The sequence below is a fragment of the Moschus berezovskii genome, chromosome 11, assembly GCF_049115385.1.
Source record: "Moschus berezovskii isolate FMDL1 chromosome 11, NW_MosBer_1.0, whole genome shotgun sequence".
Classification (NCBI taxonomy): Eukaryota; Metazoa; Chordata; class Mammalia; order Artiodactyla; family Moschidae; genus Moschus; species Moschus berezovskii.
Genome location: NC_142470.1, coordinates 77,232,573 through 77,258,216, shown reverse-complemented (window position 1 = coordinate 77,258,216; position 25,644 = coordinate 77,232,573). Strand labels below are relative to the sequence as shown.

At 40.7% G+C, this 25,644-nt stretch overlaps 1 protein-coding gene across 5 annotated transcripts in view; it reads left to right on the top strand.

Moving 5' to 3' along the window:
* STON1 (stonin 1) overlaps positions 1–23,702 on the top strand; it is a 63,048-nt gene extending 39,346 nt beyond the window's left edge. For 3 of the 5 annotated variants that reach the window (XM_088841493.1, XM_088841490.1, XM_088841492.1), the window contains 4 exons: positions 3,536–3,667; positions 4,634–6,601; positions 16,948–17,150; positions 19,301–23,702. In XM_088841493.1, the coding sequence (XP_088697619.1) occupies positions 4,681–6,601; positions 16,948–17,150; positions 19,301–19,375 (2,199 nt within the window). In that variant the 5' untranslated portion in view covers positions 3,536–3,667; positions 4,634–4,680 and the 3' untranslated portion in view covers positions 19,376–23,702. The remainder of the gene's footprint in view (positions 1–3,535; positions 3,668–4,633; positions 6,602–16,947; positions 17,151–19,300) is intronic. The other 2 variants (XM_088841489.1, XM_088841491.1) reach the window with 1 other exon arrangement.
* Positions 23,703–25,644: the final 1,942 nt, after the last annotated feature.

The following is a 25,644-nucleotide window of genomic DNA, read 5'->3' as shown; positions in this document are numbered from 1 at the left end:
GTGAATATGCTGTAAGGAATGTGGGAGTGCGTATACCTGAGGTCCCATTTTCAATTCTTTTGAATAAATACACAGAAGTAAGATTGCTGGATCATGTGGTAGTTTTTTTTTTAATTTTGAGAACTTCTGTTTTGCATTTTACAATCCACCAGAAATGCACAGGGGTTCTAACTTCTCCACATCCTTGCCAACGTTTGTTATTTTTTTGTGTGTTTTGTGTGTGGGTTTTTGTCATCTGCTATTTTTCTTTGTTTTGGTAATGGCCATCCTAACAAGTGTAAAGTGATCTTATTGTGGCTTTGATTTGCCTCTCCCTGGTTATTAGTGATGTTGAGTACCTTTTATAAACCTGTTGTCCATTTATATATCTATTGAAGTATGTTGCCCGTTTTTAAATTGGATTACTAGTTTGTTTTTTGCTATCAAGTTGGAGGAGTTCCTTACATGTTTTGGATATTCAACTCCTCATCACATGTAAGATTGCAAATATTTTCTCCCATTCCATATATTAACCTTTTCACTCTGTTGATTATTTGTTTTGTTGTACAGAAGCTTTTTAGTTTGATGTGGTCTCACTTGTGTTTTGACTTTTATTTTCTGTCTTTTTGGTGTCATACCCAAGAAATCATTACCGAGACCAATATCGTGAGGCTTTTTCCCTATATTTTCTTCCAGGAGTTTTATAGTTTCAGGGTCTTGTGTTTAGGTCTTTAATTTGTTTTTAGTTGATTTCCTATATGGTGTAGGATAAGGGTCCAACACGGAGCTTTCTTTTTGCCTGGACAAGGATCAATTCCTTTCCTATGGATATCCAGTTTTCCCCACACAATTTGTTGAAGAGACAATTCTTTTCCCATTGCATTATCTTCAGTTCAGTTCAGTCGCTCAGTCGTGTCCGACTCTTTGCGACCCCATGAATCACAGCATGCCAGGCCTCCCTGTCCATCACCAACTCCCGGTAACTCCCGGAGTCCACCCAAACTCATGTCCATCGAGTCGGTGATGCCATCCAGCCATCTCATTCTCTGTCGTCCCCTTCTCCTCCCGCCCCCAATCCCTCCCAGCATCAGAGTCTTTTCCAGTGAGTCAACTTGTCGCATGAGGTGGCCAAAGTATTGGAGCTTCAGCTTCAGCATCAGTCCTTCCAATGAACACCCAGGATTGATCTCCTTTAGAATGGACTGGTTGGATTATCTTGGCACCCTTAAAGAGGATCATTTGGCCATATATGTATCAGTTTACTCGGGAGCTTTATATTCTGTTCTGTTGGTCTGTTGGTTTTTATACCAGTACCATACTGTTTTGATTATGAAAGCTTTGTATATGTTTTGATGTCAATAGGTGTGGAGCCTTCAACTTTCTTTTTCTTTCTCAAGATTGTTTTGGCTATTCAAAGGCCTTTGAGATTCCAAACTTTATGATTGCTTTTTTTTTTAAAATTTCTGCAAAAAAGATCATTGGGATTTTGCATTAAATCTGTAGGTCACTTGGGTGGTATGGACATCTTAACAATATTAAATCTTCCAATCTATGAACATGGGGTGTCTTTCTATTTATTTGAGTCTCTTTAGTTTCTTTCTGCAATAGTGCTTTGTAGATTTCAGTGTACAAGTCTTTTGCCTTTTTCAGTTCAGTTCAGTCGCTCAGTCGTGTCCGACTCTTTGAGACCCCATGAATCACAGCACACCAGGTCTCCCTGTCCATCACCAACTCCTGGAGTTCACTCAAACTCACCTCCATCAAGTCGGTGATGCCATCCAGCCATCTCATTCTCTGTCGTCCCCTTCTCCTCCTGCCCCCAATCCCTCCCAGCATCAGAATCTTTTCCAGTGAGTCAACTTTTTGCATTTGCCTCTTTATTTGTTTATTCCTAAAGTTTTTTTATGCTGTTGTAAATGAAATTATTTTCCTCAGTTTTATTTTGGGGTTGTTAATTGTTTGTGTATGGAAATGCAGCTGGTTTTGTATGCTGCTTTTGTATCCTGCAGCTTTGCTGAATTCATTTACTCGAAGTTTGTGTGTATATATGTGTGAGTGTAATCCTTAGAGTTTTCTACATGTAAGATCATAACATCTACAAACATACACAGTGTATCTCTTTGCTTTCTGATTGGGATGCCTTTTATTTCTTTTTCTTGCCTTATTGCTCTGGTTAGGAGTTCTAGTACTGTGTTGAATAGAAGTGGTAAGAGTGGATGTTCTTGCTTTGTTTCTAACATTAGAGGAAAAACTTTTAGTTTTTTCCCATTGAATATATGTCATGGACTTTTCATTTGTGGCCTTTATTATGTTGAGGTAATTTCCTTCAACTCCTAGTTTATTAAGTGATTTCTTATTAGGAAAAGATACTGACTTTTGTAAAATGCTTTTTCTGCATCTACTGAGATGATCATATGATATTCATTCTTTGTCCTGTTAATATGGTATATCATATTGATTGATTTTCATTTGTTGAACTGTTCTTGCATCCCAGGGATAAATCCCACTTGATAATGGTGTATGATCCTTTTAACCTGCTATTTAATTTGGTTTTCTAGTATTTTGTTGAGGACTTTTTTGGCTTCTAGTTTTCTTGAAGTATCTTTAGCTTTGGTATAAGAGTAATGCTGGCCTTATAAAGTGATTTTGGAAGTCTTCCCTCATCTTCAGTTTTTGGAAGAGTTTGAGAAGGGTTGCTGCTAATTCTTTAAATGGTAGAATTCTTAAGTGAAGCCATCTGTGTCTGAGCTTTACTTTTGGGGGGAAGTTTTGACTACTGTTTCAATTTCATACTGATTATAGGCTGTTCATATTTTTTATTTCTTTATGATTCAGTTTTAGTAGATCACTGTTTCTAGGAATTTACCCATTTCTTCTAGGTTATCCAATTTGTTGACATGTAATTGTTCATAGTAGTAGTCCCTTTTAGGGACTTCCCAGGTGGCGCAGTGGTAAAGACTGCCTACCATTGCAGGAGATGCAAGAGACCCAGGTTCAGTCCCTGGGTCAGGAAGATCTCCTGGAGTAGGAAATGGCAACCCACTCCAGTATTCTTGCCTGGAAAATTACATGGACAGGGGAGCCTGGTGGGCTACAGTCCATGGGATTGCAGAGTTTGACACGACTGAGTACACACACACACAGTCCCTTATAATAATTTTTTATTTCTGTGATGTCTCCTCTTTGATTAACTATTTAAAAAAATTATTTTTGGAATGTAGTTATTAGCAATGTTGTGTTAGTTTCAGATGCACAGGAAAGTAATTCAGTTATACATATATCTATTCTTTTTCCGCTTTGATTTCTGATTTGCTTATTTTCTCTTTTTTTCTCAGTCTAGTCAAAAGTTTTTCAATGTTGATCTTTTCAAAAAAATCAGCACTTGGTTCATTGATTTTTAAAAATTTTTTGTTCCCTGTTTCCTTTATTTCTGCTCTAACATTTATTCTTTCCTTTCTTCTGCTAACTTTGGGCTTAGTTTGTTTTCTTTTCCAGTTTCTTGAGATATAGCATGTTATTTATTTGAGATTTTTCTTCTTTTTAATCCTTCGAGAAGGGAATGGCTACCCACTCCAGTATTCTTGCCTGGAGAATTCCATGAACAGAGGATCCTGGCGGAGTACAGTTCATGGGATCACAAAGAGTCAGACAAAACTGAGCAACTATTACTTTCACTTTTCTTTTTAATGTAAGTGTGTATCATTGTAAACGCCCCTCTTAGTATTGCTTTTGCTGCATCCCATATGTTTTGGCATGTTGTATTTTCATTTTCGTTTGTCTTATGATATTTTCTAATTTCCTTTTCAGTTTCTTCTTTGACTCCTTGACTGTTCAAAGTGTATTGCTTAATTTCTACTTGCTTGTGAATTTTCCAGTTTTTTTCCCCCAGTTTCATTCTGATGTGATTGGAAAAGATACTTGATGTGATTTCAGTCTTTTTAAATTTTTGAGACTTTTTTTGTAAACTAACTGATCTGTCCTGAAGAATGTTATGTGTGTGCTTGAGAAGAATGTGTATTCTGATGCTATTATGCGGACTATTTTGTATATATCTGACAGGTTCATTTGGTCTACAGGGTTGTTCAAGTCCTCTGTTTCTTTATTGATTTTCTATCTGGTTGTTCTATCCATTATTGAAATTGGAAGTATTGAAATCTGTTACTATTATTGTGTTGCTGTCTTTTTCTCCCTTCAGTTTTTAATATTTGCTTCATATATTTGGGTGCTTTGATGTTGAGTTTATATGTACTTGCAGTATCTTCCTGGTGAGCTGACCTTTTTTCATTATATAATGCCCTTTTTTGGCTTTTGTGACAGTTTTTGACCTAAAGTCTATTTTGTCTTGTTAGTATGGTCACCCATGCTCTCTTTTGGTTGCTATTTTCATAGAGTATCTTTTTCCGTCTTTTCACTTTCAGCCTGTGTATTTTTTAAATCTAAAGTGGGTCTCTTATAAACAATGTACATTTAGATCTTGGGTTTTTTTTTTAATCCATTCAGCCATCAAATTTTTACTGTTTCAAGCATTTCTTTAAACTCAGTTAATCTATAAATCTGGATATTTTAAAATCCAAGTATTTCTCAGAATGAAGACCTCTAGTAACTTGAATTTTCCCCCCTAATTTTATATTATTTTCTCTTTCTCCTTTAACAGAGACAACATATCTGATTCATTGGCAAGACCGCAGTCTGATTCCAAAGATGTGTTCCACGAACCCAGGCAACTGGGTCACCTTTGATGATGACCCCACTTTTCAGTCTTCTCAAAAGTCAAAGAATTTCCCTCTGGAGAATCAAGGCATTTGTAGGCCAAATGGACTTAAACTGAACCTTTCTGGCCCTAAGGAATTTCCCAGTGGATCTTCCTCTACCAGCAGCACCCCTCTCTCCTCTCCCATCATAGACTTTTACTTCAGTCCAGGACCTCCAAGTAACTCTCCTCTTTCTACACCTACCAAAGACTTCCCAGGTTTTCCTGGCATCCCCAAAGCGGGGACTCATGTGCTTTATCCTATTCCAGAGTCATCTTCAAACAGTCCACTTACAACAGCAACAGGTTCTTCCTCATTGGCTACTAGGCCAACCTGTTTCTCCCAAGCTTCCTTACCCAGTGACCACTCATGTATACATCCAGCCTCCAAAGTGCGTCTTGCAGATGAAATGAGCCCTCACCAGGCTGAAGGGTTCCAAAGTGATACTCCCCAATTTCAGTATTTTCGGGAGGACTGTGCCTTTTCAAGTCCGTTTTGGAAAGATGAAGGCAGTGCTTCCCAGCTCACCTTCGACCCTCCAGGAAGCAGAAAGATCTTCCCATCAAGAGACAAAGAGGTGCCTGTGGATCAAAAAGGCTTAAATCAGTGTTCACTCAACTACATCTGTGAGAAGCTTGAGTATCTCCAATCAGCTGAGAACCGAGACTCATTTGGAAATTTGTCTATGCAGTGTCTGTATGCTGAAGACGCTGCCTCTTCCTTTGTCCCCCAGATGCTTTTCAGGAGTCAGCCAAAAGCTGGATGGCCTTTCATGATGAGAATTCCAGAGAAGAAGAACATGATGTCTTCCCGTCAGTGGGGGCCAATTTTTCTAAAAGTCTTACCTGGAGGAATTTTGCAAATGTATTATGAGAAGGGGTTAGAAAAACCATTTAAAGAGTTACAGCTCGATCCATACTGCAGGCTTTCTGAACCCAAAGTTGAGAACTTTAGTGTGGCAGGAAAAATCCATACTGTGAAGATTGAACATGTGTCTTACATAGAAAAAAGGAAATACCATTCCAAGACAGAAGTAGTTCACGAACCAGACATAGAACAAATGCTGAAGTTGGGGTCCACAGAGTACCATGACTTCCTCGACTTTCTGACCACTGTGGAGGAGGAGCTGATAAAGCTGCCAGCTGTTTCAAAACCAAAGAAGAACTATGAGGAGCAAGAAATTTTCCTGGAAATTGTGGACAACTTTTGGGGTAAAATCACTAAAGAAGAAGGAAAATTGGTTGAAAGCGCTGTGATAACTCAAATCTCTTGCCTCTGCTTTGTGAATGGCAACACTGAATGCTTTTTAACCTTGAATGACCATGAGTTACAGAAGCGAAATGAACGCTATTTTGAGAAAGATCCAGAAAAGAAGGGGATTGATATTCTTGACTGTCATTTTCATAAGTGTGTGAAAGCACAAGAATTTGAGCAATCAAGAATCATTAAGTTTGTACCTCTGGATGCCTGCAGGTTTGAGCTGATGCGTTTCAAAGCTTCGCACAGCGGGGAAGATCTTCCCTTTTCCCTGAAGTCGGTTGTGGTTGTCCAGGGGGCGTATGTGGAGCTTCAGGCCTTCGTCAACATGGCCCCGTTGGTCCAGAGACCATCCCATGCCGGTTCCTTGAGGTCCTGTGACAACATAATGATACACTTTCCTGTCCCGTCTCAGTGGATCAAGGCCCTCTGGACCATGAACCTCCAGAGGCAGAAGTCCCTGAAAGCCAAAATGAACCGCCGGGCGTGTCTGGGGAGTTTACACGAACTTGAATCTGAACCTGTCATACAGGTCACGGTGGGGTCCGCAAAATATGAGAGTGCCTACCGGGCTGTGGTATGGAAGATAGACCGGCTTCCTGATAAAAATTCAAGTAAATATTTTCATATGAAATCTCTTAAATGTTTTCACCCTCCTCCTTGGGTTGAAACCAGACTGAGGCAGATGATAATGTCAGTCAGCTAAGGCCATGCTTATTACATCAGTGGGTGGGAGATGGAACATTTAGTCAAACAACTGACTTATTTTGTCCCTTTATACCTATTTCTACCAGATAAGTTTAACTGAATTTTTTTTTTAATAGTATAAGAACTACCATCCGAAGCTAGCATTTTATTATGGATAGTGATACTGAGGGAAAATTTCTAGTTGGATCTCTTCACATCAACCTTAGATATTAAAATTATTGTTCATATAGCTTAGATTTCTAGTTAACCTTTTAAGATCTGTCATCCTTGAATATACCTGAACCTTTTATATTCTCAGCCAGTACCAAGACTTCCTCCTTGTTTCAAGTGATAGCTCAGTTGGTAAAGAATTCGCCTGCAAAGCAGAAGACCCCGGTTTGATTCCTGGGTCGGGAAGATCCGCTGGAGAAGGAACAGGCTAACTCATTCCAGTATTCTTTGGCTTCCCTTGTGGCTTAGCTGGTAAAGAATCCGCCTGCAATGTGGGAGACCGGGTTCGATCCCTGGTTTGGGAAGATCCCTTGGAGAAGGAAAGGCTCCCACTCCAGTGTTCTGGCTTGGAGAATTCCATGGACTGTAAAGTCAGTCCATGGGTTCACAAAGAGTCCACACGACTGAGCCACTTTCACTTTTACCTTGAAATAAGACTGCCTTTTATCTTTACCCAAGTTAATTTCTTTTGCTAAATTGACCAATTTGACCATCTTGACAAGTTGTTTTAATTTTAATTAAGCATTGAAACGGTTAACTTTTTTTATTTTGCAAAGAAAACAGTGAATCTAGAAGTTTAGAAATTTGAACAGACAGTTCTAGCATTGCATTTATTTTAAAGTAGTAAGTTAGTGGGGAATTCCCAGGTGACACTAGTGGTGAAGAACCCACCTGCAATGCAGGAGACATAAGAGATCTGGGTTTGATCTCTGGGTCGGGAACATCCCCTGGAGGAGGGCATGGCAATTCACTCCAGTATTCTCACCTGGAGAATCTCTTGAACAGAGGAGCATGGCCGGCTACAGTCCATAGGTCACATGGAGTCGCATATGACTGAAGCGACTTAGCACACAGGCACAGTAAGTTAGTGTGGGTGTAGCATCGTAAAGCAGAAAAGCAAAATTTGAAATTAGGGCTGCTTCCTGTTTTAGTTCAGTTATTTCTAGCAGAACACTGGGCTTTGGAGCTAAGTTGGGGGCAGGTTAGGAGCATTTGAGTTGATGCATTCATTATTTAAGCAAACCTTTATTGAGCACTTTTTGTATTCCAAGTGCCACATCAGGTGCTGGGGCTCAAGAGAAGTAACATTGTTTCCTGCTTTCAACTAGCTCTCAGCTGGACTAGTCTAGTCCTTCAGGGAAATTTAATTTCATAGTAGGACCTCCACGCTGTAGACTTCAGAGGAAGCATTTTTATTTGGGGTAGACCTCCAGCAATGTTTTTCAAAACTGGCTATCTGTTAAAATAGCCTGCTGTGCTATGCTCAGTCATGTCTGACTCTTTGCAACCCCGTGGACTGTAGCCTGCCAGGCTCCTCTGTCCATGTGATTTCCCAGGCAAGCATACTGGAGTGGGTTGCCCTTCCTCCTCCAGGGAATCTTCCCCACCCAGGGATCAAACCCGTGTCTCCTGCATTGGCAGGAAAATTCTTTACCACTGAGCCACAAGGGAAGCCCATTCAGGCTCTACTCTATCCAGTTAAATCAGAATGTCTTGGGTAGGGGCCCAGGTGAACATAATGTGTAGCCCGAGTTGAGGGACACTGCTCTGCAGGTCTTGCAATGTTCTGGGGCAGGAAGAACAAGCCACGGACTACAGTGCACCTTAGGGGCAGTGTGCCATCTTGTCTGTACCCTGCAGTTTTCTGAGCTTGAGTTATGGACAGGGCCCGGCAGGTGAGAGACACAGCTGGTGGCTGACAAGTCCCAGGCCCCTGTGCTGAATGGAAGCCCCTGCTTAGTAGCCCTTTCTGACAGAACTTGCTCTTCTCCTTTTATGCCCAGTTCCCCTCCACAGTGTTCTCTGGATTCCCAGTAGTTCGTAGTTACCTCCTAGTTCCAAGGAATAGCCAGGAGAGCGCAGGCTGAGGCGGGGAGAGGCAGTGATGGGGTAGTATGCTCACAGGTGTGGCCTCTAAGGGCACCTCCAGGTCTACTCTAACATGATGGGATTGTCTTCCATGATAGAATCCATTTAGGGACCATTTCTTGCCTTCTTGATAACGTTGCTGGAGGAACAACTTAAAACTATTCTCAGATGATCTTCCTCCCAGGGAAGCAAATTGTGAGGTTTTGAGTATGTGGTTCCAATGGATCTACTCTCAAAGTTATTTGTGACTTTTATTTTGCTAAACACAAAGGGAAAGAGGGAGGCAGCCTGGAACATGGACTGTAATCTCCTTGGTCCAGAAATGTCCCCTGAGGTCTGGGTGATAACCCGCCTCCTGTTGTTCTCCTTTAGTCCTAGAGATGGTCACTGAACCCGGAACAAAAGGTCAAGTGTAGCTTTTGCACCGATGTGAAGAATGATTATTGCGCCTCTGAGGGCGCTGGCTCGTCCGGCTGCGGTCGGGGGCTCGGTGTGCAGTGAGCCCACTGCAGCGGCTCTGTCTTGGTGCAGCCTAGACCGCCGGGGAACCACACTTCTTTTTCACACTGAGAACCCGTGCAGATCATCCTTTTCTGATTTTAGAAGGGGAACAACATATATAAAGCTCCTTGTAAAAATGATCCTGTTCAGAATACTGCATTTTCTCAGCATTATAGGTAATTGATCCATTCAACAAGAATTTAGTGAGAGGGCTCTCTCATTCACGCATCTATTCCACCATTTCCCGTGAAATTTCCTGTAGGTACAGGCTCTGTGCTGGGCGCTCGGGGGACACAGATACCAACATGTTCCCTGCTCTCCAGTAACAGATGTCTGACGGGTGAGGCAGACACGGAAGCAGCTATCCAGATGCACTATGGCCCTGGGCTCTCTTCTGTTGGAGGCGTGTACCGGTGTACCTGATGGGGACCCCAGAGGAAGGGGTGATCAGCTGCGGGGGGACGGGGACGGGTAGGGACGGCTCTGCTGGAGAGGTGATGCTTAGCTTGGCCTGTGAGAATCGGTGGGATTCCATCAAGACAGAAACAGCAGAAACACAGGCGTGTCGATGGGGGATCTTACCTGAGTTTCAGGACTGAGGGGAGAGTTGGAGAGGAAACCAGGATGCGAAGAGTGTTGTGAGCCATGCTGTGGGGTGTGGAGATTGTCAACAGGGCCTCTGGAATGTTTTCAGGCACATTTGTGACAGAATTCTACCTTGTTTTAGAAAGTCAGGCGTACATTGTGGAGGAGAGATTCAGAAGTAGATTAAAGTCACGGGAGGCTGGTAGGAGGGCGAGAGACTGAACAAGACGGGAAGGGGCAGTGGGAGAACTGAGGCGAAGGTGAAGGGTGACCCCGAGACAGTGACAGGCATCTGTGGGCTCGGGGGAGGGAGGAGCTGGGAGGAGGTCAGGGCCTCTGGCTTTTACGAAAAGATGGGCAGTGGTGCCATTAGCTAAGATAGCCTCTCCTCACTCCTTCTAAAATCTGTTTCCAGCCCTGGCTGCATGTTAGAGTCCTTAGAATCATTAGAGGCTTAATATTTAAAATACCACTTATAGACCTTATCTCCACCAAGCAGACTCCAGGCCTGAGGCCCAGGGATTGGTGCTTGTGAGAGGCTCTTCCACGCTGCTGGCCTGGTACCTCTCCTGGGAGAACTGTCATGGCCTCGTAGGCATCAGTCCTCCCTGCTCTCTGCATCCTGTGTCTTCTGGAGCTCCCTTACTACCCTTCCATCTGCATTTACCAGCAGTTGCGCTCACTAAGGACAATTAGAAGAATGCATTCCCAGAGAGGCTTGCTGGACTTGGTCCTGGCCTTTGGGAATTCTTGTAGAGGACTGTCCTAGGACCAGGCTCATGCAGAAAGATGTTTTACAAGCATTCCAGCCAACAACATAGTGAGAACTCACTGAGCCAATAAATCCCTTGGGATCAAAGCTGCTTCATTCAAATCAGGCCTGTGCACCAAAAGGAGGCCCACTGAGAAGGCAGTGAAGCTGTGATCAGTGGAGTTGGGGAAAGGGGAGCTCTGAGCCAGGCTGGGCTGTACACTCCTGGGGTCACGTGGACTTGTCACTTAGGCTTCTCCACCACAGGGGTAGTAGGGGGTGGTAATGCAAAGAGTAAGAGGCTTCCTGCAACTTTTTTCTTGAGAAGCATAGAAAGAGTAAGGCTAGGGTAGAGAGGAAGTCTTTATCCTGAGGCAGTGCTTCTCAAGTGTTCGCCAGCACATGGATCACCTTGTTAGAATGTGGACTCTGATTCAGCAGGTGGGGCTCCCCATACTGTGTCTCCCACACATGCTCCAGCGATGCCAGGGCCACTGGCCATGGGCCTCATGCAGAGGAGCAGGGACTTAGAATGAATGCATCTTGACGTTTCTATACGATTTTAAAAATCACTTGGGTATTTAGAGAAGACAGGATTTTAAAAGAAGTTCTTTAAAACGTTACTCTTTCAAGCTAGCTTCTGAAAAACCTACACTGTTAGGAAAAAAAAATTTAGAAACATGGAAACCAAAAAGACTATGTGAAGTACTTGTACTCATTCAAAACAATTTTTTTAAAAAAATGCCCCTTTCTTGGGGATTTATGAGATCAGTTTTGACCTTTCCTATTGATGAAATCACTCATGTGATTTTAGGGGAGGTGGGGGGGGATGTTGGCTCCTTAAATGTCTTTTCTGCCATCATGCCAGTGCTTAATATGCCTTTAACAGTGCGTGAGCCTTTCATTTTAAACAAAGGTTGGCCCCAGATAGCTCATTCAGGCTAAGGTGTGAATGACAACAGAGGACTTTTCTTGAGCACAGGTTTTGCTGGGGGTGGGAAAGATGAAGAGGAGGAGAAGGCGTGGATAAAGAGGGCAAGGGAGAGAGGAAAACGGAGGACGGAGGGGGCGAGAATGAGGACGGAGAACACTCGTTAGCTAGAGAGGGTGGGTATGGTAGCATAGAATTAGAGAAGTGAGAATGGTGGAGGGTCAGTGAACAAATACGTTTATCTCCACTTTCCTGGTGTTACCAATTTTAAAATATATCCTGCTATTATTTTTTTCTTTGCTGTCTCTTCAGTACATTGGTTTTTCTCTCCTCCTCCACTGCTGTCACCCTCCTACCATTCATTCCCTCCAACTCTCACCAGTTCAGTTTCAGATGTAAAATATTTTGGTTCAAGAAGGACTGGATATCTACTGGACCTATAGATTTTGTGATTTGCATGCATAGTCCTTAGAAAGTGATGAGAGACTGATTACCAAAGCCTGAGAGTGCCCCCTGGTGGTCAGTACTGAGGTAAAGCACATGATTTTCCTCTTATCTTTTAGTTATTCACTTGTAAATTCCACAAATAGCCTTTCAGCTCCAAATGTGCCAGACTTGCGCTAAGGATAGACATGATACTTTTCTTTATGGATATCAAAGTTCAAAGGGAGTATGAGTTATTAACTTTGTAGAGTATTTAGAGTTTTAAAAGCCAAGAGAAAATAAGTTAGAAAAATGTTTTTTATCTTTTAACCTTTTTTTTTTTTTTAGAAAAGTGGATAGAAAGGTTTTTTTCCTAAACCTATTTTTGGAGTACTAGGTCTTAAATTTGGGTTATTTTCATTGCAAAATTACAAAGAATTTTTCTTTAAAATGTGAGTATCAAATTAGATCATCTTTAGTATTATTTTCCAGAGAAGGCAATGGCAAGCCACTCCAGTACTCTTGCCTAGAAAATCCCATGGATGGAGGAGCCTGGTGGCTGCAGTCCGTGGGGTCGCTAAGGGTCGGACACGACTGAGCGACTTCACTTTCACTTTTCACTTTCACACATTGGAGAAGGAAATGGCAACCCACTCCAGTGTTCTTGCCTGGAGAATCCCACGGACGGGGGAGCCTGGTGGGCTTCCATCTATGGGGTCACACAGAGTCGGACACGACTGAAGTGACTTAGCAGCAGCAGCAGCAGCAGTATTCTTTTCCGGAGAAGGCAATGGCAAGCCACTCCAGTACTGTTGCCTAGAAGATCCCATGGACAGAGGAGCCTGGTGGGCTACAGTCCATGGGGTCGCTCCTAGTCGGACACGACTGAGAGACTTCACTTTCACTTTTCACTTTCACACATTGGAGAAGGAAATGGCAACCCACTCCAGTGTTCTTGCCTGGAGAATCCCAGGGACGGCGGAGCCTGGTGGGCTTCCGTCTATGGGATCACACAGAGTCAGACATGACTGAAGCGACTTAGCAGCAGCAGCAGTATTATTTTCAGCTCTAAAAGTGTAGAATTCACAGTCCTTTCATTAGCAGAATTACAGTCATTAGATGATAATATTAAATTTATAATCGAATGGCACTTTGCATTTCTATCAGTACAACTCTCAAGACGGTAAAGAATCTGCCTGCAGTGCAGAGACATGGTTTCAATCCCTGGGTTGGGAAGATCCCCTGGAGGAGGGCATGGCAACCCACTCCAGTATTCTTGCCTGGAGAATCTCTATGGACAGAGGAGCCTGGCACGCTAAAGTCCATGGGGTCTCAAAGAGTTAGACATGATTGAGTGAGTAAACATTTAGTGTACTCCGGCTCGACAGCTGTGTATGCCAGATGGCTAGTTTAGTCCTCACAGCAATCCCATAAGGTTCATACTGTTACCACCATCACACCCATTTTCAGATGGGGAAACTGAGGCTCGCAGCGATCAAATAACTTGCGAAGGGTCTCACACATCTTTCAAGCAGCAGAGCAGGGATCTGATCCCGGGCATCCTGAGTCAAGTGTTTATGTGCTTAACCACCATGCCGTAAAGGACTGAAGAGTGCCTGAATTAAGTTTAAATAAACTTACTGTATCCTGTAGACAGAAGGCTAGAAAAGCTAATGGATTGTGGAATCTCCCCTGGGTGTGTGTGTGTGAGAATAAAGTTATCACTTGACTACAGTGATCTGCGTAGTGTAAAGCAACTCTGGGGCCGCTGTTGTCTTGCCCTACAAGTGAGTGGTGGAGACGCTAATCAGCATCTGTTGATGGGTGGCTTCTCAAGGGGTTTTATAGCCTTACAATTCTATTAGTCTCTCTATAAGAAGCAGGTTGTAAGGCATGAAAGGCAATTTATCTTTTTAAGAATTAAGTGAAATCCTTTAAATTGTTGTTCTTGTGCCTAAAGCTATCTTTTGATGGAAATGCTCTTTCTTGCGTCATGTCAGTGGTATAGTAATATAATCTGGCTTTTGAAATTATTGTCATCTCTTGCATAAGTAAAGATAGCTACAAGGAATATGTAGATGGAATATGCCAATGCAGGAGACATAAGATACGTGGGTTCGATCCCCGGGTTGGGAAGTTCCCCTGGAGGAGGAAATGGCAATGCACTCTAGTATTCTTGCCTGGAGAACCTCATGGACAGAGGAGCCTGGTTGGCTATTGTCCATAGGGTCACACAGAGTCGGACATGACTAGAGCGACTTAGCACACACAGCTACATGGAATATGTAGATGCTGTGGACTGATGGAACAGAATCATGGAACATTTATAGTTACTGCAGTGATTACATTGAAAATATTTTTAACTTCACTGTAACACACACACATAAACACACAGTATATAGCCTCTCTTAAAAGTTTTTGTGTATATGTGATATCCCAAGGTCTGGCAGAGAGTCTGGTTTGGTATAGAGTAGATGCTCAATACATGGCAAAGCGAATTAAGTGAAGAAAGATATTACGTGGATACACTGAAAGTCAGTATGTCCATCTCCACCCTGTACATTTGTTCCAGTCAAAGCTTTGAGGAGGGTAAATGGGAATTAATGTATTCAAAATTAATGTCCCCAAAAAAAGAATCCTTGGCTTAGAATCTTTTCTGAAATGCAAGAAAAAATTCACTAAGTTGAACTTTAAAAAAACCGTAATTCTTTATAAAGTGACCTAATTTACTCTGAAATTTTCCTTTGCATTATCAATAAATAGAATGGTAAGAAAATTAAAAAAAAATAAAGAATTAAAAAAATAAAGAATAAAGAATAAAAAAATAAAAAAAAAAGAATATCTTAGTCTACTTAAGAGAAAGTTTTCTTTTTAAATACGTCTTATGTGCATTATAGGCCAACAATGATGTTTAATTTAAATATCACTCATCTTTTAATTAAAAAAACTTAGCACACTTCTGTTATTCTATTATTCTGAATTAGAATCACTCAATAGTGAGTGATTCTAGAAGCATTCACATATCTTCAGTTCAGTCCCTCAGTCAAGTCTGACTCTGCGACCTCATGAACCACAGCAAGCCAGGCCTCCCTGTCCATCATCAACTCTCAGAGTTTACCCAAACTCATGTCCATCGACTCGGTGATGCCATCCAACCATCTCATCCTCTGTCATCACCTTCTCCCGCCTTCAATCTTTCCCAGCATCACGGTCTTTTCAGATGAGTCAGTGCTTCGCATCAGGTGGCCGAAGTATTGGAGTTTCAGCTTCAACATCAGTCCTTCCAATGAACACCCAGGACTGATCTCCTTTAGGATGGACTGGTTGGATCTCCTTGCAGTCCAAGGGACTCTCAAGAGTCTTCTCCAGCACCACAGTTCAAAAGCATCAATTCTTTGGTGCTCAGCTTTCTTTGTAGTCCAACTCTCACATCCATACATGACCACTGGAAAAACCATAGCCTTGACTAGATGGACCTTTGTTGATAAAGTAATGTCTCTGCTTTTTAATATGCAGTCTAGGATGGTCATAACTTTCCATCCAAGGAGTAAGCGTCTTTTAATTTCATGGCTGCAGTCACCATCTGCAGTGATTTTGGAGCCCAAAAAAATAAAGTCTCTCACTGTTTCCACTGTTTCCCCATCTATTTGCCATGAAGTGATGGGATCAGATGCCATGATCTTAGTTTTCTGAATGTTGAGCCTTAAACCAACTTTTTCACTCTCCTGTTTAACTTTCATCAAGAGGCTCTTTAGTTCTTCTTCACTTTCTGCCATAAGGGTGATGTCATCTCCCTATCTGAGGTTATTGATATTTCTCCCCACAATCTTGATTCTAGCTTGTGCTTCGTCCAGCCCAGCGTTTCTCATGATGTACTCTGCATATATGTTAAATAAGCAGGGTGACAATATACAGCCTTGATGTACTCCTTTTCCTATTTGGAACCAGTCTGTTGTTCCATGTCCATTTCTAACTGTTGCTTCCTGACCTGCATACAGGTTTCTCAAGAGGCAGGTCAGGTGATCTGGTACTCCCATCTCTTTCAGAATTTTCCAGTTTATTGTGATCCACACAGTCAAAGGCTTGACTTAGTCAATAAAGCTGAAATAGATGTTTTTCTGGAACTCTTTTGCTTTTTCATTGTTCCAGCGGATGTTGGCAATTTGATCTCTGGTTTTTCTAAAACCAGCTTGAACATCTGGAAGTTCACGGTTCACTTATTGCTGAAGCCTGGCTTGGAGAATTTTGAGCATTAGTTTACTAGCGTATGAGATGAGTAGAATTGTGTGGTAGTTTGAGCATTCTTTGGCATTGCCTTTCTTTGGGATTGAAATGAAAACTGACCTTTTCCAGTTCTGTGGCCACTGCTGAGTTTTCCAAATTTGCTGACATATTGAGTGCAGCACTTTCACAGCATCATCTTTTAGGATTTGAAATAGCTCAGCTGGAATTCCATCACCTCCACTAGCTTTGTTCGTAGTGATGCTTCCTAAAGCCCACTTGACTTCACATTCCAGGATGTCTGGCTCTAGGTGAGTGATCACACCATCGTGAATATCTATCTAGGTCGTGAAGATCTTTTTTTTTGTATGTGTGAACGTGATATAACTGAATTTTTTGTCACTGTTGTTCGTCATTGTTTTATTTGAATAATAAATGAAATATTTAACTTGCTTTTTGAAAAAAGAAACAGCCTACTTCTACTTGAAAACATTTTGGGAGTTAACATATATAACTATATAATGATAAATTGTACTTATTTTAAAGCTAGTACTTTAAAAAATGCAGTTAGAGTCCACCCCCCGCCCCCCCCATTAGTGCAAGATTGTGAATTTTGAAGATATGTAATTTAATGGAATTCACAGCCAGAGTGGTAATGGAAATGTTTATTAAAAAGGGAGATGTGTGCCTTTTACACTCATGAGAAATGTGCACCGCCCATTGAAATGCTTTGACTGACCTTTTGATTTTTTTTCTTCAAGGTCCTGATCATCCCCATTGTTTGTCTTACAAACTAGAACTTGGATCAGACCAAGAAATTCCCTCCGATTGGTATCCATTTGCTACTGTTCAGTTTGGGATCCTTGATACCACTGCTTCAAGGACAGAGGTCAGGTCTCTGGGGGTGGAGAGTGATGTCCAGCCACAGAAACACATTCATCATCGGGCTTGCTACAACATCCAGGTACATCCCAAAGCCCTTGGGGTTAGGATGGGACTTTTGAAGCTGTGACCTGATTTGGCTTTAGATCCTTGCTTTGCCCTCTTAAGTAATTTCGTGTGTATGTATGTATTAGACCTAGAAAAGAGCCCAGTTGTGGAAACTTGATGGTCACCAGTGAGCCTAGTTCTTCCCCTCAGTTCTAGAGAACATTAGGAACCTGAAGACAGTGCCATGTACTTAACTCAGATCTCAATGAAAAACAGGGCATTAAAAATAAGTTCACATTTCAGAAGCATATTTGTAATAAAGGTTTTGTCAGAATAACATTTCCCAAGATGTGTTCTATGGGACATATGTCCCACATAATGATCTAGAAAAAAATAAGTTGGGGAGTGCTGTCCACTTAATGTTGAACAAAGAAGTCCTGTGGTAAAGAAACTTACTAAACTTAGTTTCTCCCTACTTGCAGATTATGGAATCTTGTCTCCTGTAAAACACCTATCAGTATCTTCTGTAATAGTATTCTGTGGTGTACTGTTTGGGGAAATGCTGAGTTACTGTGTCACCACAATTTTAAATGTTCACCATCAGCTCATCTGCATTCTTGAGCCGGTTGAATTAGAGAGTGATGTACACTTGCACTTGTTCCTAAGCTTGCTTTTCCTTCTCAGCTTCAAAGTTAGTAGATACAGAAATAACCTCTGTCGCACATTTCCCATAGTATCTTGAAATGGTGTGATTATATGATATCATTAGCACCAACTAGTGGTTCTATAATATAGTAACCTAAGTCTGGATTTTTCTTTATTTTGGACTATCTGTTCAGAAGCCTGTATATTTGGGTCCAGTAATTTTTTTTTTGTATTGGTAAAACCAATGATGAGTGGGTGCTATTCTGTGCTGTCCCTTCAAGACCAAAGGACTGATTCAGCAGCTGGGAATTGCCCTGGATGATGCAATATGCCACATCCCCTTCCTGGGGCAGCCTGTGTCCAATGACTGGTGGCTCAGGGATCTAAACACCCTTCTACCTCAAGTTGCAATAACCCTGCAGGGCCATCCTAGCTTCATCCCTCTCTGGGGATTGGCTGAAACCTTTACTGTGACTGCTTTGTAGCCCAGCTTCTCTCCCTTCCTCGTCTGCCCCTTCCCTCCCCTTGCCTCCTTCTCCCTTTCTATACCCTCCCCTTCCTGTGTCAGTCAGGTGTTGACCCCAGGAGCTCTCCACAGTAAACTTCCTGCACCCCAGTCTCCATCTCAGCATCTGCTTCTGGGGGAACCTGACTTATAACACTGGGCGTCTAAGTATTATGTGTGACAAGTGTACATGGAGACTTTACATCATCTGCCGTTCCTGGGATGTGCCAATTTCACCTAATTGGTAGAGGACCACTCAGAATTATATACCAAAGTCTCTTTAGCTTTAATGGCAGTCAGTTTCAAAATGTTATCTTCCATTTAATAAGTATTTATTGAGCAAATTCAAAGTGCCATCTGCTGCTGTAGATGCTGAGACACAAAGGCCAAGTCCCTGTCCTCATAAAGCCTACCTTCTAGTGACAGAACAAAAAAGTAATCAGTAAAAATGTACCATAATTTCAAGTATTGACAAATCCTAAGAAGAGAATAAAAGGGCACAGGATAGAGAGAGATGGAGGGCTTTCTTATCTAGAGTGATCCCGGAGGGACTCTGTGAAGAGATTACGTTTGAAAGGGTGCGATGACAAAGGTGAGGGACAGGTGGATGGTTTGGCCCAGATGGATTGCTATTGTAAGCTAGTTTGTTTTAGTTGGAGAGATAATTTTGGGTGTACTCTGAATCTCAGGGAGGCCCGAAGCTGGATGTATGATACTTGGGGATATAATTGTTCACATGTCTAGCTAGATTTGTAAATGTCTTATCAGTATGTGTATTCTGTGTACACCTGTGTTTGACTGAGAAGAAACTGTCCTCTTCAAGATTTGACCCTAGAGGGAAGGATTTAGGAGACTTGTTGTCCAGGAGGAGAGCAGTGTGCCTCACTTGGGAATGGGCACGGCAGGGTGGAGGGCTGTGTTTGTGTGCAGAGGATGAAGTGGCTACAGTGCTTGCTGGTTTATAAAGCAGAGCTGAAGGATTACGCTGTGTTGCATTTGTTAATGCTTCCTCCTGTTTTGTTTTTGCGCAACAGGTTGAAATAGAAAAGAAGTGGATTAAAATCGATGGAGAAGACCCGGATAAAGCTGGTGACTGCGTAACTCAGTAGGAGTAGCAAGAGTCAGTGATGATGACCCACTTTGCAAATACATAATTCACAGAAACCGCACAAAGTCCTGCTACTACTGTATAGTGGAAATGACAGATCCACTGGCTATGTTAAGGAAAGTTTAGACCTGCAAGCGAACCATCTATCCTTTATGCTTTTGATATGTTTGTGCCCCAGGGGTTTGATCTAAAATATGTCTTGAATTTTTGTGATCGTTTTTATTTCCTAGTAGAACTCAAAGGCACTCTTCTCCAGTGTGTGACCTCATAGCCACTGGCCAAAGCATTTTTGATTTTTGATTACTTGGTGGCTGATTGTTTTCCACTCTGGATTGATGCCATGTTTATTATCCTCCAGCCCCATCTCTTCTTATTAAGTTAGCACTTGTGCTAGAGGAGAAGGCAGTTGAAGGAGACATAAACCAAAGTACTTAATTTTCCCTCTTGCTCTTCTCTGAAGCGTGGCTATTGTAGAATGATGTGGAAACCACAGGCTACAATGGAGATGTGGAACTATCTCTGATTCTGAATTATTTATCTTCCTGTCTTGTTATCACATTAGTGAGTAATCATCAGCTGTATTTGGTACCTCTCTTTCCCCCGTGGTATTATTATTTTCAAAATGTATTTGTATGCTGATATGTGCAGCAAAGACGCTAGTTCTGTTACTATGCATATTTTAGTACAAGTCACTGAGACATACTGCCTTTTGCTTGGAGAGGTTTCTTTCAGAATGAAATCCTAGTATGGACACTAGTTAAAATATTAATGTATGTTAAAAATGAATTTTTATAGTCCATGAGTGTTGCTTCTTAAAAGTGTAGACGCTAAGAATGTATATTGATAAAGTATATTTGTAATTAACACAAGCCTCTCTTAACTAGGAGTCTAAATCATGATTATTTTATGCTAGTCCTGCTATCATGCTATTTATGCTAATTCTGCTTAATTTAGAGTGATTTTCTTTAAAAGATGAGCAAAGTGAAAGATCCTAGATTATTTTGTCTACATTTCTAACAAGTAATATTTCTATTTTTCAAAGACAGATAAATGTTTGTTTTTTTAATGAAAAGTCAATGGCATTAGCAGTTATAATTCTGTTTATAATTTCCTTTAAGTGTTTACAGTGAAAAGTCAGACTTTTAAATTTAGGAAATCTATGTTCTAGATATTTTTTTAGTAGGAAAAACATGGAAAAAACATGATATTAATACACCTTCAATTTATGTTGATCCTTAAATATGATTAGGAGATATTTTTCTCTATTTACCAGTTTTGTTTTGAGTCAAAACTGAAATGACAGTATTCTTCCAAACAACATTATCTGTTGGCCCTCATATATTTTATTTAATGTTATATTACATTCATTTTAATCTGTTCAAAATGCAAATTAAAAGAAGCATTTATGATGGTTTGTATCAATCAGCAGATTTACTGCTTTTCATTATTTTACTGTAAAGGCAAAGAATGTGAAAGTTGACTGTTAAAATGGATTGGTATTGCTCTTTTTAGCTTCACTTGATGTGTGGCTCATAATATCATATGCTTGAGACTCACTATAGATATATACGAGAGCAAATCTGTGTGTGCATCATATAAGAAAAAATTGTACCATCCTGACTCACCTGGTGTGGCACATTCTGGAATGACTTCAGTCTGCTCAGAGCAAATATGGAGGCAGGCTGAACTTGGTGCTGCTTCATGGTCCCACGGACTTTAACTGAGTTAATTACTGCTGGTCCTTTCAGGTCTGTTTTATGGCATCCTGCCCATAAAGAACTCAGAGTCTAATTCAGATGAACTTAATGAATATTTACACCTCAAAGTAATTTCAGCATAGGGTCCAGTTAATCACCCCTCAGGCTTTCCATGTTGCCAGCATGTGCCGGCACCTCACTGCTGGAGTCATTTATTCACCAGCCCACCAGCCTTCAGACGCATCTCAGGATTCAGTGCTGAAAATAATAACAAAAAGCTGACTGAAGCCCAGGTTGAGTTTTTGTGGCAATGAAAAGGGTGATGGGAGCAACAGCAGGGTGCTGCAGCATAATTGTTCATTTGCACATCTATTAGGGTCCTTAAATATTCATTACTTAGCAATAAATTAACATTCTCTGTTGGGTGGAGAGAATTTTTAATACAGTTCTTCTGACCTGAGCTGTGGCAGAGGTCAAATGTGATCTTGGTGCTCTAAGTGAAAAATCAGGTAGGGTCCACTTAGACTTCCAAATTAAAAAGTAGAATCTCCTTTTCCAGAAAGTAAATGATGATCTTCAAAACAACAGTGACAAAAACTCCTTCTTTTAAGGTCAGGAAGGGAGGAAGGAAGTGAGTGAAGGAGGAACTACTCCTTGCTAGCATTTTAATTTAGGTAATTTATTTAGATCAATGCTTTATGAGTTTGACCCGTTAGGGGTCCTTTGTTTAATTGACTGAATGGCAGACTTCCAAGCAGTTGGCCAGTTTGGGATGCCTCGCTCTGCTCTAATTGGTCTGGTCTAGTTGCCTTACCAGTCAAAGGATCGTATTAACTCTGTAAATGAATTCATGGCTTGATGGTTACCTGATCAATTGTACAGATCTGAATTTAAGGACATTTCCGAAATAGTTTATCCATTTAAAAAGAATGGAAAAAAAAAAAAAAAAAAGCCCTTCTTAACATAAGTAAAGGCTGGCATTTTGACCTGATTTCTGTGTTGGGTAATTGTAGGGTTTTAGTTCCCTTCATTCTGGGTTTGTGTTTTGATATAGCCTTTTTTCTCTTATAAATTCGGTCAGGAGGCCTTCCTTAATAATGACTAAGTATTATTATATCTTACTCAAAATATGATTTTATGTCATCAATACAAATATAAAACATATTGAGCCTTAATAATCATGTAACAAAGTATTTTGTAGATTGCATATTGATTTTTTTAAAAATTAAAGATGTATTTCAAATGATTCTTGCTATGCAATGGACTTATATCTTCTTTTGCAAGGTCTGGGGTTGTTTTTTTTAAGGTATGAAATCCATTTCAATAACCTTAAACAATTGACTCTGTCAGACAAATGCGTGCTTACATGTGTATATGCTCAGTTGTGTACAATTCTTTGCTACCTCGTGGACTGTAGCCTGCCAGGCTTCTCTGTCCATGGGATTCTCCAGGCAGGAATACTGGAGTGGGTTGCCACTTCCTTCTTCAGGGGATCTTTCTGACCTAGCGATTGAACCCGTGTCTCCTTTTCCTTCATTGGCAGGTGAATTCTTTACTGCTGAGCCACCTGGGAAGCCCTCAGACAAATGTATACTGCTTCACTATTAAGGAGTTAGTGTACATGGTGTTTTGGCACAACCTGGAAAAATATCACCATCAAAGTACAATTTGTGATGTTAAAGAATTATTTTTGAAAGAGGATATAATCATTATTCTCATGAAGAAATTATATGAGTGTGTACCCAAGTTTTACTTAACTCATTAACTAATGAGGGAACTGTTAAGATGTTTGTTACAAGTGGTTCTAAGGAGAATTCAAAAGAGCAGAGACATGTACAGGAAATAAGGAATTCTGAAATGAATTTACAAACTGATGCAGAATGGATTGGTCCATAGGGCAATATTAGTAATAATTTCCTCTACCCCCACACAATTAATTTGTATGGACAAGGATGATGTATGTTATTATCAGTTTTCTAAAACTTACAGAGTTGGGAAGTAACTCAAGGACAATGGAATCTGTTGATAATTTGGATGAATGAACTAGTTAGGACACTTTACAAAGTCTTTCACAATTTTTCCCAATAACTGGACAAACTTTGTCCACAGGAGAATTCTAAGCAGTTTTCAAACTTTGGCAACTAGTATTAGAGAAATAATGTGCTTTCAAAGTGATTTTTTTAAGTTTAGAAAACTATTTTTATCCAATTGTACAGAATCTATTTCAGGTAAATTGTATGTTTAGGGGGTATTAAAGATACGAAGATAAATCAGTTCTAATGAAAACCAACCTAAGAAGCTGTCCACCTGCTCTTTGTATGAGCAAGCTGCCTGTGTTGAAATTCAATTTTTATCTAGCTATTGTAGTTAAATTTCAAAATTGCATCAGGAAATAAACCTTCATAGAGGCTGGATCATTGGGAACTGTTTTAGCCACTCCTGGAATTAACAGGGCTTGACTCTTGTTCCACAGGAACAACAAAACAATTCAGTGACATAAACTGATCATATTTGTAACAGAATTCCTCAGATTCCATCAATCATTTCTTTCCTGTTTTGTTTCAACTCCACCTAGACTCTCCTGCCTTCTTTGTGTTGTTACATAGTGTTTCCAGTGTATTCGGAGAAGGCAATGTACTCTTGCCTAGAAAATCCCATGGACAGAGGAGCCTGGTAGGCTGCAGTCCATGGGGTCGCTAACAGTCCGATACGACTGAGCGACTTCACTTTCACTTTTCACTTTCATGCATTGGAGAAGGAAATGGCAACTCACTCCAGTGTTATTGTCTGGAGAATCCCAGGGACGGGGGAGCCTGGTGGGCTGCCGTCTATGGGGTGGCACAGAGTTGGACATGACTGATGCGACTTAGCAGCAGCAGCAGCAGAGTCCTGAAGGACAGGGCTGGGTGTATTTGATTGAACCATATGAAGCTGACAATATGTAACCTTTCTTGATGGCAATTTCATGGTGCTAAACCTAATTACCTACATGGTTCCCCAGTTTATATGAAATAAGATTTTTCTTATAATTATGTTAATGAGTTCCTACTTAGAACTGGCATCTAAATATGAATTTTTCAATTTTTAAAGCAAGATAGAATTGGTAGTCAGAAAGCAAATAGATGAGTTACAAAAAATACCTTAGGTTAAAGCTCCAGGTGATACAATGCCTTAAAATCATGTCCTGTCTGTAAGGAAAATGGATTAGACAAGTTGCCCCATGTTTTAAAAGATTAAAGTTCATATCTATGTGACTGCCTAGAGAAGAAGTGCAAATCCCAGTTACACTTCAGAGACTGCGCGTTTCCCTCATCCTCACCACACCTATCTGCTCCAGAAGAGGTGTGAAAACCTCAGGTGGGAGGATAGCACATTTAAATAACACGATTATGTGTGTCGACATTTTCCGGAAAAGCCCGTTTTTGTACTCTAGAATTGCTGTGAGTTCTCTGTAATATAAGTTGTGGTATACTCTTGAAACAGAAGAGGGCGCTCTCAGGCAAGCCGCTGCTAGCCAGGATGAGAAACAGTATTTTGATTTGGTGGTGTTTGTATATGTTATGATTAATAAAAGATCCTGAGGTCATTTTGTAAAGCATTTCAAAGCATTGTGAATCCAGTGGAGTATGATTAAAATTAATGCAATAGACAAACACTTTAAAGTATTCTTAATGCCTTGTCTAAAAATGCTGTTGAATACAATTTTACACATCCTGAAAATTTAAATACCGTACTTATCACTAAACATTTATAAGTACTAAGGAGACAAAAAAAGAGTCTTCTTTCTTAACACATTTAAAGAAAAATTTTTTAAAAATGAGAATTAATAAACTCTAAATCTGCTTATTTTAAAAAAAATGTGTAACATAATGAATCCATCATGTTTGGCTTCTGAGCTTTCAGGTACATGTATCAAGATTGATGTGATCTCTAAAGAGCTCCAGCCCAGAATTGTACTTTCAGGTTCTGAGGCAAGAACAATCAAATATTTGCTTTCAGGAGAATATTCCGTGCCACCTTGACTCAAGCCTTTACCCTGTTCAGCCCTTCGAAATTAGGAATGGGCATTGTCTTTTCAAGATGGGCTCTGTCTTTCTCTCAGAAATCTTTCTGGGTGGATGATTCATTCACCCAGAATGAATGATGAACATTCATTCATCATTCATTATTCGCTTATAAAGCCTGTTGGAACAATGTGTTTCTAAAAGTCGCAGAGCATGAGTAGGTCTATGAATGTGGTTAAACACATGAGGCCTTCCCAAAGCTGTCTTCCACACCCTGAAGTGCAGAAGGCTTGTTTAAGACATTGGGTGCCTTAAGTAGTGACTTTGAATCACCTTGAAATGCTGTGTGGCCATTGCTCCCATTAATTGTCTTGCCGATTCTAATGTTTATTGCGTTTCTCCGAGGTAACTGCATTTTTCTAGGCACTGGGGATAAGCAATAATAAAAACTGTAAATTCTTGTTCTTGTAGAGGATATATAATAGTGGGGAAAGTCAGACAATAAATTGACATCAGGCTGTGATCATTGCTATGAAGGAAATAAAAATCGACAGAGTAGCAGAGAATGC